Source organism: Scyliorhinus torazame, chromosome 25 (genome assembly GCF_047496885.1).
Source record: "Scyliorhinus torazame isolate Kashiwa2021f chromosome 25, sScyTor2.1, whole genome shotgun sequence".
NCBI classification, from domain to species: domain Eukaryota; kingdom Metazoa; phylum Chordata; class Chondrichthyes; order Carcharhiniformes; family Scyliorhinidae; genus Scyliorhinus; species Scyliorhinus torazame.
In genome coordinates, this window is record NC_092731.1 from 41,456,349 (window position 1) to 41,476,018 (window position 19,670).

Below are 19,670 nucleotides of genomic sequence, written 5' to 3' on the forward strand. Positions count from 1 at the left end.
CAATCTTCCAAAAATTACTTCCAATCTTTGCTCCTGGTTATTGATTGCTCTGCTGATATAAACTGGTTCTTCCTAATCCACTCGTTCCAGATTCCTCCCCATTTTATACATCACAATTAAATCTCCCCTCAGCCTCCTCTGTTCAAAGGTAAACAACTCCAGCCAATCTCCCCTCCCGATTACAATTTCCCATTCTTGGCAATATCCTCATTAATCATCTCACTCCGTTCTCAAGTCTGATCACATTCAAGTCCGATACCTCGGGAATGTCCCTGTCCTGTGGTGACCAGAACTGTACACCGTCCTCGAGCTCAGGTCTAACAATTGTTTTATACAATTCGAGAAACACCTCCTTCCTCTTCCACTCAAGGCCTTGACCAATAAGGGAAAGTGTCCGAAACACCATCTTGACCACCTTATTTCTCTGCCTGCTATCATCAGGAATCAGTGATATAAACTCTGAGATCCCTCTGCACTACCACACATCTCAATATCCACCCCTCATTGTGTGGTCGGTCCCCTTGCAGTGATTGTCCTCCCAAAACCCATTTCCTCACACTTCCTCACATGGAGTTCCGCTGCTCACATATCCACCCACCTGACCAGCCCATTGATAACTTGCTGCAGTTTACAGCTTTCCGCCTCACTCTCAACCACAGGAACAAGTTTCACCTCTCCTGCAGACATTTAATCATGTCCACAATTCCATGTCATTGACATATACCACAGGAATAAAGGAACCCAGTCCGATACCTCGGGAATGTCACTGGAAACAACCTTCCAATCTCAGTAACACTACCCAGAACCCTTTGCTCTGGCAGAGAGCCAATTGGGATCCAGCTCACCACTATGGCTGGATCTCATCAGGTTCCAATTCCCTGATCTGTCCGTCTTGTTGGATCTTGTCAAAACTCTTGGTCAACCCCATGCAGACTGCATCATGCACATTACCCTCATCAACTCTCCACGTTACTTCCTCAATGTAATTAAATTAGTCAAACTCGCCTTGCCCTGAACAAATCTGTCCTGACTCTCTTTGATTAATTTATGTCTTTTTAAACCATGATTTATGTAATATCATACAATTATTTCCCGTAATTTACCCACAACAGACATCAGGCGGAGTGGTCTGTCCTTCGTGCTCCTGTCTCTTCATCCTGGTTTTATCAATGTGATTAGTCCTCCAGATCTCCGGATCCACACCTATAGCCACGGTCGATGGGTGAAGCTGCTTTGAGTCTTTGTTACATCTTCCCTTGTTCTCCTCAGCAGCCTCGGGTACATTTTGTCTCTTTCAGGGGATATGTCCACTTTCCAGGGTGCTAAACATGGTAATAGTTCCTCCCTGGCTGAGTTTATCTCATTGCACATTTCACACACGTCCTCCTGAATACAATGTGAAATGGAAACAGAACAGGCTGGAAATACTCAGCAGCTCAGTCAGCTTCTGTGGAGAGAATCAGAGTTAATGTTTGGTGTTGTGATAACTCCCCTGTCCTGACGAAGGGTCATCACAAACAGAAATGTTAATTCTCTTTCTCTCCACACAGGCTGCCTGACCAGCTGAGTAATTCCAGCTTCATTGTATTTTGCTTTCCCCAGTACAGCGACTGACTGTGTGATTGTTCTTTCAGTCCTGGTGGATCGATCATTCCTGAGACTGTTGTCCCAATCAATCACTGCTCCACACACGCCTCAGGCTGGTTAAACGGTAATTTCAGACTCTATTGCATCAGATTTGCATTGACTGTCCAACAGTATTAACACTGGATACACTTTTCACTCTTTCTCTCCCTCATTTCAGGTGTTCATCCCACTCCGGGTGACGGGGAGGTGAGGAGGAGAGTTTGTTTTCACTGGAGTGGAAATACCTGTCAATGGACTCAGGAAATAAAGATCAAACGCTGCAGCGATTACTTTGTTTATTACTTGTCGACGGCACCCGCCTGCAGCCTCGCTTACTGCACAGGTACATTGGGGGTTTTAAATGGAGTAAACGGGTAATTCTGGGATGTCCCAGGTCAGCAGCAGCAATGACAAAGTTACATCAGACCTTCCTGCTGTAAGGGACTGAAACCCAAAGTGTAATTTCCAGCGACAGGAACTGAATCAGACACTGTTACAGCTCCTTTGTAACCCTTTCCCAACTCAGTCACCTTGCTGCAGTCGGAGGGGAAACGCTCGAATCAATTCCAAAGGATGTGAGAAATGGACACTTGGAGAATGAGGATCTGACTGGACACAGTCGACATGGGTTAATGTGGGGGAAGATGTTTGATGAACATGTTGGACGTTTTTTGGGATGTTACTGACAGAATTGATAAAAGGGATGTCGAGTTCCTGTATTTTCAGAAGGCTTCGGATAAAGTTACCAACAGGAGTTTGGTCAACCAGCGAAAGCAATGGAACAGGAGGCAAGGTGTTGGCAAAGAATAACGATTGGTTAATAAGCAGAAACCAGAGAGTGGGAATAAAGGGGTGACTCTCACATTGACAGCCTCTGACGAGTGGGGTCCACAAGGCTCAGCTCTCTGGACCGCCCCAGCTGTTATTGATCAATGATTTGGACGTGGGGACCAAATGTAATCTTTCCAAGATTGTGAAAGGAGCAACGTGAGTGGGAATGTGAGCTGTGAGGAAGATACAAAGAGTCTTCACGGGGATTTGGACAGATTTAGTGAGTGGACAAGAACATGGGAGATGGAAGAGAACATCGAAAATGTGAGGTCATCACTTTGGTGGGAGGGACAGATGTGCAGATTATTTCTCAAATGGTGAGAGATTAGAAAGTGTAAACGTACAAAGGGAGCTGGGAGTCCTCATCAATAAGTCACTGAGACCCAGCATGCATTTACAACGAGCAGTTAGGAAGTGAATTGTAAAGGGGAGAGACCGGGAGGGAGAGGCCGGGAAGGGGGGGAGGGGGGGGGAGGGAGAGACCGGGAGGGGGGGGAGGGAGAGACCGCGGGGGTGGGGGGGGGGGGGGTGGGGGGGACACAGGGAGGGAGAGCGAGGGGCGACACAGGGAAGGAGGGACAAACAAGGCTAGAAAGGGAATCGGGCGACAAAGTGCCACAACCAAGGGCTCGAAACAAGGAATCGCTGCATGCACCCACCCAATACGGTCTCTGGGCAAAGGGAGACCCCAGAGTGCAGGGGACTACCCGTGTGGCGGACGCTCAGTGGGCGGCCATGTTGGGTGCCCCCTGGACAAAGGGAAACCCTGGAGCGCAGGGACCCGACCGCATGGAGAGAGCAGTGACAACGGCCATCCTGGACGGCCCCCTAACAAAGGGAAACCCCGGAGGGCAGGGGCGCAACCACCAGGTAAGTATGGTTAATCCCAGAGGTGCGATGGGGCAGAAGCCCCCCAGCAGGATAGTCACCTGGAACGTAAGATGACTCAACGGCCCAGTGAAGAGATCCAGAGTCCTCACCCATCTAAGAAATATGAGGGTCGACATAGTCTTCCTCCAAGAGACACACCTGAGAGAGCAGGACCGACTGCGGGTAAGAAAGGGCGACAGACCTACCATTCCTGCTATGGAACAAGGGCCAGGGGGGGTAGCGATATTGATCGGCAAGTGGACGATGTTTAGGGCGACAAAGACAGTTACGGACCAGGGGGACGGTATGCCATGGTCAGCGGGGCCCTGGATGGGGCACCGGTAGTACTAGTTAACGTGTACGCACCCAACTGGGACGACACGAGCTTCATCAAGAAGACCATGGCAGAAATCCCTGACATAGCGACGCATCGACTAATCATGGGGGGGACTTCAACTGTGTACAGGACCCAAAGAGAGACAGATCAAACCCCAAAACGGGGAAACCCTTAAGCATGGCAAGGGAACTCAGTCACTTTATGGAGCAGTTGGGAGCGGTGGACCCCTGGAGGTTCGCCCACCTGGGGGAGAAGGAATTCTCCTTCTCCCCAGTACACAATGTATACACCAGAAATGACTTCTTTGTGGTAGGGAAAACGGTGCTTCCGGGGATAGACAAGGTGGGATACTCCGCAATTGTGATATCAGACCACGCTCCACACTACATGGACGTGAGGCTGGAGACGGGCAGGGCCCAACGCCCCACATGGAGGTTGGACTTAGCCCGACTTGCGGACAAGGCCTTCAACGAAAGGTTATCACGGGCCATAGCAGAGTACACAGAGAACAACCAGGACGGGGAGGTCTCACCCTCCACGTTCTGGGAAGCACCAATGGCCGTACTAAGAGGGGAAATCATCGCTTTCAAAGCGCAAAGAGATAGGGAGGAACGGATGGCGAAGCAGCAGCTGGTGGACTCCATACTGGAGGTAGACTGTAAATACTCCGAGGCCCCGACCGTAGAGCTCCTGGCGGAGAGGAAAGAGCTACAAAGGAACTTTGACCCGCTCTCCACCAGGAAAGCAGTGCACCAACTCCGCCAGGCACGTGGGACCCTATACGAACACGGAGACAAAGCCAGCTGCCTGTTGGCACACCAGCTGAGAAAGCAGGCAGCCACCAGAGAAATTGCACAAATCAAGGATACCAGAGGCACGCTAGAAACAGAACCAGAAAAGATCAACAAAACCTTCAAGACCTTCTACCAAGGGCTGTACACCTCAGAGCCCCCAATGGGGGAGTCCGGGATGAACCGGTTCCTTGATGGACTGGACATTTCTGTCGTGGGGGAGGGAAAAAACAGGGCTTCGAAGCACCACTATCACTGGGAGAGATCATGGACAGCATTAGCTCCATGCAGGCGGGGAAGGCGCCGGGACCAGACGGGTTCCCGGTGGACTTCTACAAACAATTTGCGACAGCACTGGCCCCGCACCTGCGGGAGATGTTCACAGACTTGCTAGCGAGGGGCACACTGCCGCCCACGCTAGCACAGGCCTCAATCTCGCTGATACCTAAGAAAGACAAAGACCCAACAGAATGTGAGTCATACAGACCCATCTCACTGCTGAATGCAGACGCCAAAATACTGGCCAAAATCCGAGCCAAAAGGTTAGAAGACTGAGTACCTGAGGTGGTCGCAGAGGACCAGACGGGCTTTGTCAAAGGTAGACAGCTTACCTCGAACATCAGGCGCCTGCTGAATGTGATAATGACCCCCTCCGGGGAGAGAACACCAGAGGTGATCGTCTGCCTAGATGCAGAAAAGGCCTTCGACAGAGTCAAATGGAAATACCTCAGAGAGGTACTGGAGCGGTTCGGGCTTGGAACAGAATTCACCTCCTGGGTAAAGCTCCTATACAACGCTCCCATGGTGAGCGTACGGACCAACAAACCAACTCCCGATACTTCCAGCTGCACAGGGCCACCAGACAAGGATGCCCACTGTCCCCGCTGCTGTTCGCTCTCGCGATCGAGCCACTAGCAATCGCGCTCAGAGCAGCAAAAAGCTGGAGGGGGTTCTGAAGGGGCGGCAGAGAGCACAGAGTCTCACTCTATGCAGATGACCTGCTCCTCTACATTTCGGATCCGCAGAGCAGCAGGGACAGAATCATCGCGCTCCTGAAAGAGCTTGGCGCCTTCTCGGGCTACAAACTCAACATGAGTAAAAGCGAGATCTTCCCAGTACTCCCACAAGTAGGTGAGGCAGCCCTAACGGGACTGCCGTTTAAACAAGCCCGACTCAAATTCCTACCTGGGGATCCAAATAGCCCACGACTGGAAAGGGATCCACAAATGGAACCTCACCAGTCTGACAGAGGAAGTAAAAAAGGACCTGCAAAGATGGAACACACTCCCACTCTCCCTCGCGGGGAGAGTCCAGACGATCAACATGAACGTGCTGCCCAGGTACCTCTTCCTATTCAGATCCATCCCGATCTACATCCCCAAGGCCTTTTTCAAAGCACTAGACAAACTAATCATGGCGTTCGTATGGGGGGGGGAAGAATGCTGGGATCCCAAAGAAGGTCTTACAAAAAACAAAATCCAGGGGGGGGGCTTGCCCTCCCAAACCTACAACTTTACCACTGGGAGGCGACGGCCGAGCGAATAAGGGGATGGATCAAGGAGCCAGAAGCCGAATGGGGACGCGCGGAAGAGGCCTCCTGCAGGGGGACCTCCCTCCGGGCCCTCGCCACGGTGGCGCTCCCATCCCCACCCAAAAACACTCCAGCAGCCCGGTGGTAATAGACACCCTCCAGTCCTGGAACAACTACAGCAACAATTTGGCCTGACCAGAATGTCGAGTAAAGCTCCCATCTGCAACAACCATAGGTTCCCGCCAGCACTGACTGACGCCACCTTCAAAAGGTGGGGACAGGACAGAAGGACACTGACAGTCAGGGACCTATACACGGACGGCAGGATCGTAACACTGGGCGAACTGACAGAGAAATTCCAGCTAGCCAGGGGGAACGAGCTAAAAAACTAAAAAACTTCCTACGAAAGGAGACAGGGACATACCCACAACCCCACGACAGACACTACTGGAAGAGTTACTGAACGCAAGCATACTAGATAAAGGAAACTGTGGTGACATGTATGACCGACTGGTAGAAGGGGCTGACACCGTACTGGACGCAACAAGAATGAAGTGGGAGGAGGACCTGGGATCGAGATAGGGCGGGGACTCTGGAGCGAAGCACTGCATAGGGTCAACTCCACCTCCACATGCGCAAGGCTTAGCCTGACGCAACTAAAAGTGGTACATAGAGCCCACTTAACAAGAACCCGTATGAGTAGGTTCTTCCCAGAGGTGGAGGACAGATGTGAGCGGTGCCAAGGAGGCCCAGCCAACCTCGCCCACGTGTTCTGGTCCTGCCCCAGACTTGCGGGGTACTGGGCAGCCTTCTTCGAGGCAATGTCCAAGGTGGTGGGGGTGAGGGTGGAGCCATGCCCGAAAGTGGCGGTCTTCGGGGTTTCAGACCAGCCAGATCTATTCCTGGGGAGGAGGGCGGATGCCCTTGCCTTTGCCTCCCCGATCGCCCGCCGTGGAATCGTGTTCGGCTGGCGGTCAGCAGCACCCCCCAAAGCTGCAGACTGGCTGGCGGTCAGCAGCACCACCCAAAGCTGCAGACTGGCTGGCGGTCAGCAGCACCACCCAAAGCTGCAGACTGGCTGGCGGTCAGCAGCACCATCCAAAGCTGCGGACTGGCTGGCGGTCAGCAGCACCCCCAAAGCTGCGGACTGGCTGGCGGTCAGCAGCACCCAAAGCTGCAGACTGGCTGGCGGTCAGCAGCACCCAAAGCTGCAGACTGGCTGGCGGTCAGCAGCACCGCCCAAAGCTGCGGACTGGCTGGCGGTCAGCACGACCCAAAGCTGCGGACTGGCTGGTGGTCAGCAGCACCACCCAAAGCTGCAGACTGGCTGGCGGTCAGCAGCACCGCCCAAAGCTGCAGACTGGCTGGCGGTCAGCACCACCCAAAGCTGCGGACTGGCTGGCGGTCAGCAGCACCCAAAGCTGCAGACTGGCTGGCGGTCAGCAGCCCCCCACCCAAAGCTGCAGACTGGCTGGCGGTCAGCACCACCCAAAGCTGCAGACTGGCTGGCGGTCAGCACCACCCAAAGCTGCGGACTGGCTGGCGGTCAGCAGCCCCCCACCCAAAGCTGCAGACTGGCTGGCGGTCAGCACCACCCAATGCTGCAGACTGGCTGGCGGTCAGCACCACCCAAAGCTGCGGACTGGCTGGCGGTCAGCACCACCCAAAGCTGCAGACTGGCTGGCGGTCAGCAGCACCCAAAGCTGCAGACTGGCTGGCGGTCAGCACCACCCAAAGCTGCAGACTGGCTGGCGGTCAGCACCACCCAAAGCTGCAGACTGGCTGGCGGTCAGCACCACCCAAAGCTGCAGACTGGCTGGCGGTCAGCACCACCCAAAGCTGCGGACTGGCTGGCGGTCAGCAGCCCCCCACCCAAAGCTGCAGACTGGCTGGCGGTCAGCACCACCCAAAGCTGCAGACTGGCTGGCGGTCAGCACCACCCAAAGCTGCGGACTGGCTGGCGGTCAGCAGCCCCCCACCCAAAGCTGCAGACTGGCTGGCGGTCAGCACCACCCAATGCTGCAGACTGGCTGGCGGTCAGCACCACCCAATGCTGCAGACTGGCTGGCGGTCAGCACCACCCAAAGCTGCGGACTGGCTGGCGGTCAGCACCACCCAAAGCTGCAGACTGGCTGGCGGTCAGCACCACCCAAAGCTGCAGACTGGCTGGCGGTCAGCACCACCCAAAGCTGCAGACTGGCTGGCGGTCAGCAGCACCCAAAGCTGCGGACTGGCTGGCGGTCAGCACCACCCAAAGCTGCAGACTGGCTGGCGGTCAGCACCACCCAAAGCTGCGGACTGGCTGGCGGTCAGCAGCCCCCCCCAAAGCTGCAGACTGGCTGGCGGTCAGCACCACCCAAAGCTGCAGACTGGCTGGCGGTCAGCAGCCCCCCCCAAAGCTGCAGACTGGCTGGCGGTCAGCACCACCCAATGCTGCAGACTGGCTGGCGGTCAGCACCACCCAAAGCTGCAGACTGGCTGGCGGTCAGCAGCACCCAAAGCTGCAGACTGGCTGGCGGTCAGCACCACCCAAAGCTGCAGACTGGCTGGCGGTCAGCAGCACCCAAAGCTGCAGACTGGCTGGCGGTCAGCAGCACCACCCAAAGCTGCAGACTGGCTGGCGGTCAGCACCACCCAAAGCTGCAGACTGGCTGTCCGACCTCTCGGAATCTCCCCAAATGGAGAAAATCAAATTCGCCGTCCGAGGGTCAGACGACGGCTTCCACAGAACGTGGGAGCCATTCACCCAATTGTTCCGGGACCTGTTTGTGGCCAACGAACAAGCAGAAGAATAGCCAGGTAGCCAAGAAACGGGAGAGTAGCCAAAGCATGAGAGGGAGAGATAGACCGGGGGGGGGGGGGGGGGCACGAGCGGGGAGAGGGAGAGATAGACCGGGAGAGGGGTGGGGATAGACCGGAAAGAGGGAGAGATAGACCGGGAGAGGGGGGGGGGGGGGGGGGGGGGAGAGACAGGGAACAATAGAGGAGAGCCAGGGAGGGGGGAGGCAAGGAGACATTAACAAATTTAACGTCCAAAGGAACAGAGAAAACGGGGAAGACGGGAGGGCCGCAGAAGCGGAATGAGATGACAACGGCAGCGAACTCCGTCTGGGAGAAGCAAGGGACGACAACACTATGAACAGATGCCTACTTATGTGTGTAAATAATTTTGCCAAGTGTACAGAGCTGCTGCTGTTGAGCGGGGGCATAATACCGTCCGGTGGCTTCTCAGGGAAAATTAAAACGTCAGCAGCAGCGACCCAGAGGGGAGTGGGGGTGAGGGCTCCGTTGGGAGGGTGTGGGAAGACTGAGGCGCGTGGGGTCACGTCTAGTCAATTGCTGTTGTATATTCTCTGATTGCACTATGTTAATGTTCACTCTATTTTGCTGTGTTAGGATTATTACTATTTATTATGAAAAACATTGCAAAACTTTAATTAAAAATATTTGTTTTTAAAAGGAAGTGAATGGTATGTTAGGCTTTGTCAGCAGAGAATTGGAGTCCAGGAGCAGCAAAATCTTGCTGCAAATTGATAGAACTCTGATTAGACCAAACCCCGAGTGGTTTGTGTCGATGTGGTTCCTTATAGAATCACAGAATCACCGAGTGCAGAAGAGGCCCTTCGGCCCATCGAGTCTGCACCGATGCATGAAAAGCACCTGACCTGCCCACCTCATCCCATTGGCCAGCACTTGTCCCACAGCCTCGAATGTTACAATGTGCCAAGAACTCAGCCAGGTACTTTTTACAGGATGTGAGGCAACCGCCTCCACCACCCTCCCAGCCAGTGTGTTCCAGACCGTCACCACCCTCCCAGCCAGTGTGTTCCAGACCGTCACCACCCTCCCAGCCAGTGTGTTCCAGACCGTCACCACCCTCCCAGCCAGTGTGTTCCAGACCATCACCACCCTCCCAGCCAGTGTGTTCCAGACCGTCACCACCCTCTGGGTAAAAACTGTTTTCCTCAAATCCCCTTCTTACCCGAGGAAGGATATTATTCCCATTGCTGGAGTTTACCGAAGGTTCACCAGACTTGTTCGTGGGGTGTCTGGTCTGTCTTACAAAGAGAGTTTGAAGAACCCAGACATGTATTCTCTCAGGATGATATAGACGGGCTGGTTAGAGGGCCAGAACAGCGGCAAGTGGAATTTACCCTGAAACGTGTGAGGTGATGCATTTTGGGAGGAGGAACAAGACAAGGGAATGTACAGTGAACGGCAGGAAAGGAGGAAGCACAGAGGACCCGCGGGATCTTCGGGTTCATGTGCACAGATCCCTGAAGGCAGCGGGACAGGTAGATAAGGTGGTTAAGAAGCATATAGGATACGTGCCATGGCATAGAATATAAAAGCAGAGAGGTAATGATGGAGCTGTATAAAACACTGCTTAGACCCTGGCTGGGAAACTGTGTACGGTTCTGGGTCACCACACTATAGGTAGGATGTGATTACATTGGAGAGGGTGCAGAGGAGATTCACCAGGATGTTCCTGGGTTGGAGTGTTCCAGCTCTAATAATAATAATCTTCATTGTCACAAGTAGGCTTACATTAACACTGCAATGACGTTACTGTGAAAATCCCCTGGTCGCCACATTCCGGCGCCTGTTCGGGGACACAGAGGGAGAATTCAGAATGTCCAAATTACTAACAGCACATCTTTCAGGACTTGTGGGAGGAACCCGGAGCACCCGGAGGAAACCCACACAGCCATGGGGAGAATGTGCAGACTCTGCACAGACAGTGACCCAGCCGGGAATCGAACCTGGGGCCCTGGAGCTGTGAAACAACAGTGCTAACCACTGTGCTACCACGCTCCCCTGGTTAGGCTGCGGTTTTCCATGGAGCAGAGAAGGCCGAGGAGGACCGGAGTGAGGTGTACACAATTTGAGGGACATGTAAAGGGTGGACAGGAAGAAACCTTTCTCCTCAGTTGAGGGGCCAATAATCAGGGGGCACAGATTTCAGACCAGCGGCAGGAGACATGGAGGGGATTTGCGGAAAAGCTTTTTCACCCAGAGGGAGGTGGGAATCTGGAACTCGCTGCCTGAAAGGGGGGTGGAGGAGGGACCCTCACAACATTTAAGTAGCGTTTAGCACTTGAAATGCCAAAGCAAACAAGACAACAGACCAAGTGCTGGGAAATGGGATTGGAATAGACGGGTGTTTGACGGCCAGCATTGACCCGATGGGCTGAAGGGCCTCTTTCTGTGTTGTGAAACTCTCTGACCCGATGAACTCTCACTGAAACCTAAAACATACTTAATGCAGAGACAGGCTCGATGTGGCTCAGGGTGGGCGTGGCTCAGGGTGGATGTGGCTCAGGGTGGGTGTGGCTCAGGGTGGGCGTGGCTCAGGGTGGGTGTGGCTCAGGGTGGGCGTGGCTCAGGGTGGATGTGGCTCAGGGTGGGTGTGGCTCAGGGTGGGTGTGGCTCAGGGTGGGTGTGACTCAGGGTGGGTTTGGCTCAGGGTGGGCGTGGCTCAGGGTGGGCGTGGCTCAGGGTGGGTGTGACTCAGGGTGGGTGTGGCTCAGGGTGGGCGTGGCTCAGGGTGGGCGTGGCTCAGGGTGGGTGTGGCTCAGGGTGGGTGTGGCTCAGGGTGGGTGTGGCTCAGGGTGGGTGTGGCTCAGGGTGGGCGTGGCTCAGGGTGGGTGTGGCTCAGGGTGGGTGTGGCTCAGGGTGGGTGTGGCTCAGGGTGGGCGTGGCTGAGCTGTTTTCCCGGGTTTGGGAGTCTGGAACCATGAGGCACAAATTCAAAATACGGGGAAGCCAGTTCGGGCCGAGAGGGAGGGAAACTTTAAAAAATGATAAACTGACAGAGTTGTGACTGTTTGGGATTCTCTACCGTTTTGGATGCTGTTGGGGGGGATGACCTACCGGGGGAAGGCCCCAGCGGCCAGGTCTCTGGCACTGAGTCTGGCTCTGGGGCTCAGAAGGGAAGGGGAGAGAATAGAAAAGCAATAGTAGTAGGAGATTCAATGGTTAGGGGAATAGATAGGAGATTCTGTGGTCGCGAGCGAGACTCCCGGAAGGTATGTTGCCTCCTGGGTGCCAGGGCCAGGGATGTCTCGGATCGTGTCTTCAGGATCCTTAAGGGGGAGGGGAGCAGCCAGAAGTCGTGGTGCACATTGGTACCAACGACATAGGTAGGAAAAGGGGTGTGGAGGTAATAAACAAATTTAGGGAGTTAGGCTGGAAGTTAAAAGCCAGGACAGACAGAGTTGTCATCTCTGGTTTGTTGCCGGTGCCACGTGATAGCGAGGCTAGGAATGGGGAGAGAATGCAGCTGAACACGTGGCTGCAGGAATGGTGTAGGAGGGAGGGCTTCAGGTATTTGGATAATTGGAGCACATTCTGGGGAAGGTGGGACCTGTACAAGCAGGACGGGTTGCATCTGAACCAGAGGGGCACCAATATCCTGGGAGGGAGGTTTTCTAGTACTCTTCGGGAGGGTATAAACTAATTTGGCAGGGGAATGGGAACCGGATTTGTAGTCCAGCAACTAAGGTAGCCGATATTCAGGACGCCAAAGCATGTAGTGAGGCAGTGGGGAAGGGAACACTGACAAAGGAGAGTACTTGCAGGCACGGAGATGGGTTGAAGTGTGTATACTTCAACGCAAGAAGCGTCAGGAATAAGGTGGGTGAACTTAAGGCATGGATCGGTACTTGGGACTACGATGTGGTGGCCATCACGGAAACTTGGATAGAAGAGGGGCAGAAATGGTTGTTGGAGGTCCCTGGTTAAAGATGTTTCAATAAGATTAGGGAGGGTGGTAAAAGAGGTGGGGGGGGTGGTGGCATTATCAATTAGAGATAGTATAACAGCTGCAGAAAGGCAGTTCGAGGAGTATCACCCTATTGAGGTAGCATGGGTTGAAGTCAGAAATAGGAAAGGAGCAGTCACCTTGTTAGGAGTTTTCTATAGGCCCCCCAATAGTAGCAGAGATGTGGAGGAACAGATTGGGAAACAGATTTTGGAAAGGTGCAGAAGTCACAGTGTAGAAGTCATGTGCGACTTTAACTTCCCAAATATTGAGTGGAAACTCTTGAGATCAAATAGTTTGGATGGGGTGGTGTTTGTGCAGTGTGTCCAGGAAGCTTTTCTAACACAGTATGTAGATTGTCCGTCCAGAGGAGGGGCAATGTTGGATTTAGTACTTGGTAATGAACCAGGGCAAGTGACAGATTTGTTAGTGGCGGAGCATTTTGGAGATAGTGACCACAATTCTGTGACTTTCACTCTAGTAATGGAGAGGGATAGGTGCGTGCAACAGGGCAAGGTTTACAATTGGGGGAAGGGTAAATACGATGTTGTCAGACAAGAATTGAAGTGCATAAGTTGGGAACATAGGCTGTCAGGGAAGGACGCAAGTGAAATGTGGAACTTGTTCAAGGAACAGGTACTACGTGTCCTTGATATATCTGTCCCTGTCAGGCAGGGAAGAGATGGTCGAGTGAGGGAACCATGGTTGACAAGAGAGGTTGAATGTGTTGTTCAGAGGAAAAAGGAGACTTATGTAAGGCTGAGGAAACAAGGTTCAGACAGGGCGTTGGAGGTATACAAGATAGCCAGGAGGGAACTGAAGAAAAGGATTAGGAGAGCTAAGAGAGGGCATGAACAATGTTTGGCGGGGAGGATCAAGGAAAACCCCAAGGCCTTTTACACATATGTGAGAAATATGAGAATGACTAGAGCGAGGGTAGGTCCGATCAAGGACAGTAGCGGGAGATTGTGTATTGAGTCTGAAGAGATAGGAGAGGTCTTGAATGAGTACTTTTCTTCTGTATTTACAAATAAGAGGGGCCATATTGTTGGAGAGGACAGTGTGAAACAGACTGGTAAGCTCGAGGAAATACTTGTTAGGAAGGAAGATGTGTTGGGCATTTTGAAAAACGTGAGGATAGACAAGTCCCCCGGGCCTGACGGGATATATCCAAGGACTCTATGGGAAGCAAGAGATGAGATTGCAGAGCCGTTGGCAATGATCTTTTCGTCCTCACTGTCAACAGGGGTAGTACCAGGGGATTGGAGAGTGGCGAATGTCGTGCCCCTGTTCAAAAAAGGGACTAGGGATAACCCTGGGAATTACAGGCCAGTTAGTTTTACTTCGGTGGTAGGCAAAGTAATGGAAAGGGTACTGAAGGATAAGATTTCTGAGCATCTGGAAAGACACTGCTTGATTAGGGATAGTCAGCACGGATTTGTGAGGGGCAGGTCTTGCCTTACAAGTCTTATTGAATTCTTTGAGGAGGTGACCAAGCATGTGGGTGAAGGTAAAGCAGTGGATGTAGTGTACATGGATTTTAGTAAGGCATTTGATAAGGTTCCCCATGGTAGGCTTCTGCAGAAAGTAAGGAGGCATGGGATAGTGGAACATTTAGCCTGTTGGATAACGAACTGGCTAACCGATAGAAGTCAGAGAGTGGTGGTGGATGGCAAATATTCAGCCTGGATCCCAGTTACCATTGGCGTACCACAGGGATCAGTTCTGGGTCCTCTGCTGTTTGTGATTTTCATTCATGACTTAGATGAGGGAGTTGAAGGGTGGGTCAGTAAATTTGCAGACGATACGAAGATTGGTGGAGTTGTGGATAGTGAGGAGGGCTGTTGTCGGCTGCAAAGAGACATAGATAGGATGCAGAGCTGGGCTGAGAAGTGGCAGATGGAGTTTAGCCCTGAAAAGTGTGAGGTTGTCCATTTTGGAAGGACAAATATGAATGCGGAATATAGGGTTAACGGTAGAGTTCTTGGCAATGTGGAGGAGCAGAGAGATCTTGGGGTCTATGTTCATACATATTTGAAAGTTGCCACTCAAGTGGATAGAGCTGTGAAGAAGGCCTATGGTGTGCTAGCGTTCATTCACAGAGGGATTGAATTTAAGAGCCGTGAGGTGATGATGCAGCTGTACAAAACTTTGGTAAGGCCACATTTCGAGTACTGTGTACAGTTCTGGTCGCCTCATTTTAGGAAGGATGTGGAAGCTTTGGAAAAGGCGCAAAGGAGATTTACCAGGATGTTGCCTGGAATGGAGAGTAGGTCTTATGAGGAAAGGTTGAGGGTGCTAGGCCTTTTATCGTGAGAACGGAGAAGGATGAGGGGTGACTTGATAGAGGTTTATAAGATGATCAGGGGAATAGATAGAGTAGACAGTCAGAGACTTTTTCCCCGGGGGGAACAAACCATTACAAGGGGACATAAATTTAAGGTGAATGGTGGAAGATATAGGGGGGATGTCAGAGGTAGGTTCTTTACCCAGAGAGTAGTGGGGGCATGGAATGCACTGCCTGTGGAAGTAGTTGAGTCGGAAACATTAGGGACCTTCAAGCGGCTATTGGATAGGTACATGGATTACGGTAAAATGATATAGTGTAGATTTATTTGTTCTTCAGGGCAGCACGGTAGCATTGTGGATAGCACAATTGCTTCACAGCTCCAGGGTCCCAGGTTCGATTCCGGCTTGGGTCACTGTCTGTGCGGAGTCTGCACGTCCTCCCCGTGTCTGCGTGGGTTTCTTCCGGATGCTCCGGTTTCCTCCCACAGTCCAAAGATGTGCAGGTTATGTGGATTGGCCATGATAAATTGCCCTTCGTGTCCAAAATTGCCCTTGGTGTTGGGTGGAGGTGTTGACTTTGGGTAGGGTGCTCTTTCCAAGAGCCGGTGCAGACTCGATGGGCCGAATGGCCTCCTTCTGCACTGTAAATTCAATGATAATCTATGATTAATCTAGGACAAAGGTTCGGCACATCATCGTGGGCCGAAGGGCCTGTTCTGTGCTGTATTTTTCTATGTTCTACCCCAGAGGCCAGCTGATTCGGGTTGAGGTTTGGTGTGTGGGATCGGGGGGATTGGTGGTGGGGTGGGTGGGGGTTGGAGAGAGGGGTGTTGGGTCAGTGAATGAAATGAAAAAATGAAAATCGCTTATTGTCACAAGTAGGCTTCAATTAAGTTACTGTGAACAGCCCCTAGTCGCCACATTCCGGCGCCTGTTCGGGGAGGCTGGTACGGGAATTGAACCGTGCTGCTGGCCTGCCTTGGTCTGCTTTCAAAGCCAGCAATTTAGCCCAGTGAGCTAAACCAGCCCCTGAGGGACTGTGGAAGGGGAAGAGAATCTCGTGTGGGTGGGGGTCGGATTTGGGGGATACCATGGGGGTTGCTTACTGGTGGGTGGAGGGGTCCATTATGGGGTCAGGAGTATGTGGACTGTCCGTGTGGGGACCAGTCTGGGTAGGAGTCACATTTGTATGATTGTGGAGGCTGTTCCGCCTCTTCTCTCTCATTTGCTGAATTATTGCTTTGATGTTGTGATTTTGTCCTCACTCAGTCTCCCTCTCTTTGTGTCCCTTATTTCCAGCTGATGCTGTAGTTCCAACTCTGCCACCCAGGCCACAGACCACTCTGCCGCTCAGACCACAGACCACTCTACCAAACAGACCACAGACCACTCCGCCACCCAGGCCACAGACCACTCTGCCGCTCAGACCACAGACCACTCTGCCGCTCAGACCACAGACCACTCTGCCACCCAGGCCACAGACCACTCTGCCACCCAGACCACAGACCACTCTGCCACCCAGGCCACAGACCACTCTGCCACCCAGGCCACAGACCACTCGGTCACACATTGCATCTTCAAATGCTGCATCATCATCATCAGGTACCAGCATTTGAACTGAAACTTCACCCGGAAAACTCCCGCAGCAATCATCAAGTCCGTAACTGAGGGAGTGGCTTTTATTCCTTTGCAAGGAGTGAGTGAGGGGAGTGGGATGGAGTGAGTGAGGGGCGTTGGAGATGGAGGCAAAGGCTCCCCGAGAGGCCAGACTGATCTGATCCGATCCGTTCCGCTTCACTTCCTGAAATGCTTCCAGGATGGGGTTATATTCTGTGGGGAGTTCCTCCAATTAGGATGGAGCCCTGCCTCCTAGTCACCTGAGCATTTCACACTGGTGAATCTCAGGCCTGTCACATGCAGGCTGTTTATCTCTGAGCTGCTGCTGTTTCTGGCTGTAACTCCGCTCCCGGACCTGGTCTGTTATTCTGTATGTCGGCTGCCTTTCCGGACTTTGAAGCCTGGACTACAGCAAGGGAGAGCAGTGCCACGAGCGGTTGGATGGAGTGCAGGGGAGAGAGAGGATAGAGTTTGTCTGCCAGCAGTTGTCACGCCTGGGACCTATACTTGTTACTGGCTGCCTTTTGGCTTACTGTCTGGGAGTGGAGCATGGGGCGGTTTTGATTGGCCCACTGTCAGGCTGAAACTGGAGGAGAACGGACTCACTTTTGGAGTGGATGGTGTCTGGAGAATGGATGCTGGAACTGTGAGAGCAGCAGTGCGGTGGCCCAATTGAATATCAGCACTGCTGTACGAATGTTGGTTTTGTTTTATCGTTGGGGGATTACTTGGTTATTATTGTATTTTTATTCTGTATTGTTACTTTGGGCTTAGCGGCTGGGTGCTCGCCAGTTGCGGCACTCCGGCTTCTGTGCACCTGGGATGGAGGGGTCCTTCCTGGTGTGAGTCAGGGGGAGGCGTGTTCTCTCTCTCTCCTCACTGTGCTCTGCGTGTCCTTTCCTGGTGGACTGTGCTGCGTGCGGACTCCTCTCCACCAATGTGGGGCTGTTGCTGGAGTCGGGGGAGGGGGGGGGGGCGGTTGTGCGTGCACTGGCTTGAGTTCTGGCAGCTTTGCCTTGTACCAAATTGTTTGTTAGGTTACTCATGGTATTTTGTCTTGTTTTTGTACAGGAAGTTCTCTCTCCCTGTCTCTATCTCTCTCTCTAGGTGTACAGGTCCACAGGTCACTGAAAGGGGCAACACAGGTGGAGAAGGTAGTCAAGAAGCCATACGGCATGCTTGCCTTCATTGGCCGGGGCATTAAGTATAAGAATTGGCAAGTCATGTTGCAGCTGTATAGAACCTTAGTTAGGCCACACTTGGAGTATAGTGTTCAATTCTGGTCGCCACACTACCAGAAGGATGTGGAGGCTTTAGAGAGGGTGCAGAAGAGATTTACCAGGATGTTGCCTGGTATGGAGGGCATTAGCTATGAGGAGAGGTTGAATAAACTCGGTTTGTTCTCACTGGAACGACGGAGGTTGAGGGGTGACCTGATAGAGGTCTACAAAATTATGAGGGGTACAGACAGAGTGGATAGTCAGAGTCGTTTCCTCAGGGAGAGGGGTTAATTACTAGGGGGCATAGGTTTAAGGTGCGAGGGGCAAGGTTTAAAGGAGATGTACGAGGCAAGTTTTTTACACAGAGGGTAGTGGGTGCCTGGAACTCGCTGCCGGAGGAGGTGGTGGAAGCAGGGACGACAGTGACATTTAAGGGGCATCTTGACAAATACATGAATAGGATGGGAATAGAGGGATACGGACCCCGGAAGTGTAGAAGATTTCAGTTTAGACGGGCAGCATGATCGGCACGGGCTTGGAGGGCCGAAGGGCCTGTTCCTGTGCTGTACATTTCTTTGTTCTTTGTTCTTTGGTTGTTCTTTGTTCTCTCTATCTTGCTGTCTCTCTCTCTCACACATTCTCTCTATCTTGCTGTCTCTCTCTCACACACATTCTCTCTATCTTGCTGTCTCTCTCTCACACACACATTCTCTCTATCTTGCTGTCTCTCTCTCACACACATTCTCTCTATCTTGCTGTCTCTCTCACACACACATTCTCTCTATCTTGCTATCTCTCTCACACACACATTCTCTCTATCTTGCTGTCTCTCTCTCTCACACATTCTCTCTATCTTGCTGTCTCTCTCTCACACACATTCTCTCTATCTTGCTGTCTCTCTCTCACACACACATTCTCTCTATCTTGCTGTCTCTCTCTCACACACATTCTCTCTATCTTGCTGTCTCTCTCACACACACATTCTCTCTATCTTGCTATCTCTCTCACACACACATTCTCTCTATCTTGCTATCTCTCTCTCACACACGCACACATTCTCTCTATGTTGCTGTCTCTCTCTCTCACACATTCTCTCTATCTTGCTGTCTCTCTCACACACACATTCTCTCTATCTTGCTCTCTCTCTCACACACACGCATTCTCTCTATCTTGCTGTCTCTCACACACACAAATTCTCTCTATCTTGCTGTCTCTCTCTCACACACAATCTCTCTATCTTGCTGTCTCTCTCTCTCTCACACACATTCTCTCTATCTTGCTGTCTCTCTCTCTCTCACACACATTCTCTCTATCTTGCTGTCTCTCTCAGACACATTCTCTCTATCTTGCTGTCTCTCTCTCTCTCACACACATTCTCTCTATCTTGCTGTCTCTCTCACACACATTCTCTCCATCTTGATGCCTCTCTCTAACCCACATTATCTCTATCTTGCTGTCTCTCTCTCACACATTCTCTCTATCTCTCTCTCACACACACATTCTCTCTATCTTGCTGTCTCTCTCACACACACACATTCTCTCTATCTTGCGGTCTCTCTCTCTCTCACACACATTCTCTCTATCTTGCTGTCTCTCTCTCTCACACACATTCTCTCTATCTTGCTATCTCTCTCTCTCACACACTTTCTCTCTATCTTGCTGTCTCTCTCTCACACATTCTCTCTATCTTGCTGTCTCTCTCTCTCACACACATTCCCTCTATCTTGCTCTCTCTCTCACACACACATTCTCTCTATCTTGCTGTCTCTCTCTCTCACACACATTCTCTCTATCT

General features: G+C 52.3%; 1 protein-coding gene across 3 annotated transcripts in view; it reads left to right on the forward strand.

Moving 5' to 3' along the window:
* Positions 1-19,670, forward strand: part of LOC140402499 (uromodulin-like) — a 61,001-nt gene that overhangs the window by 27,501 nt on the left and 13,830 nt on the right. For 2 of the 3 annotated variants that reach the window (XM_072490342.1, XM_072490341.1), the window contains exons 4-6: positions 1,635-1,711; positions 1,805-1,969; positions 16,338-16,640. In XM_072490342.1, coding sequence (XP_072346443.1) covers positions 1,635-1,711; positions 1,805-1,969; positions 16,338-16,640 — 545 coding nt within the window. The remainder of the gene's footprint in view (positions 1-1,634; positions 1,712-1,804; positions 1,970-16,337; positions 16,641-19,670) is intronic. The other variant, XM_072490343.1, reaches the window with a different exon arrangement.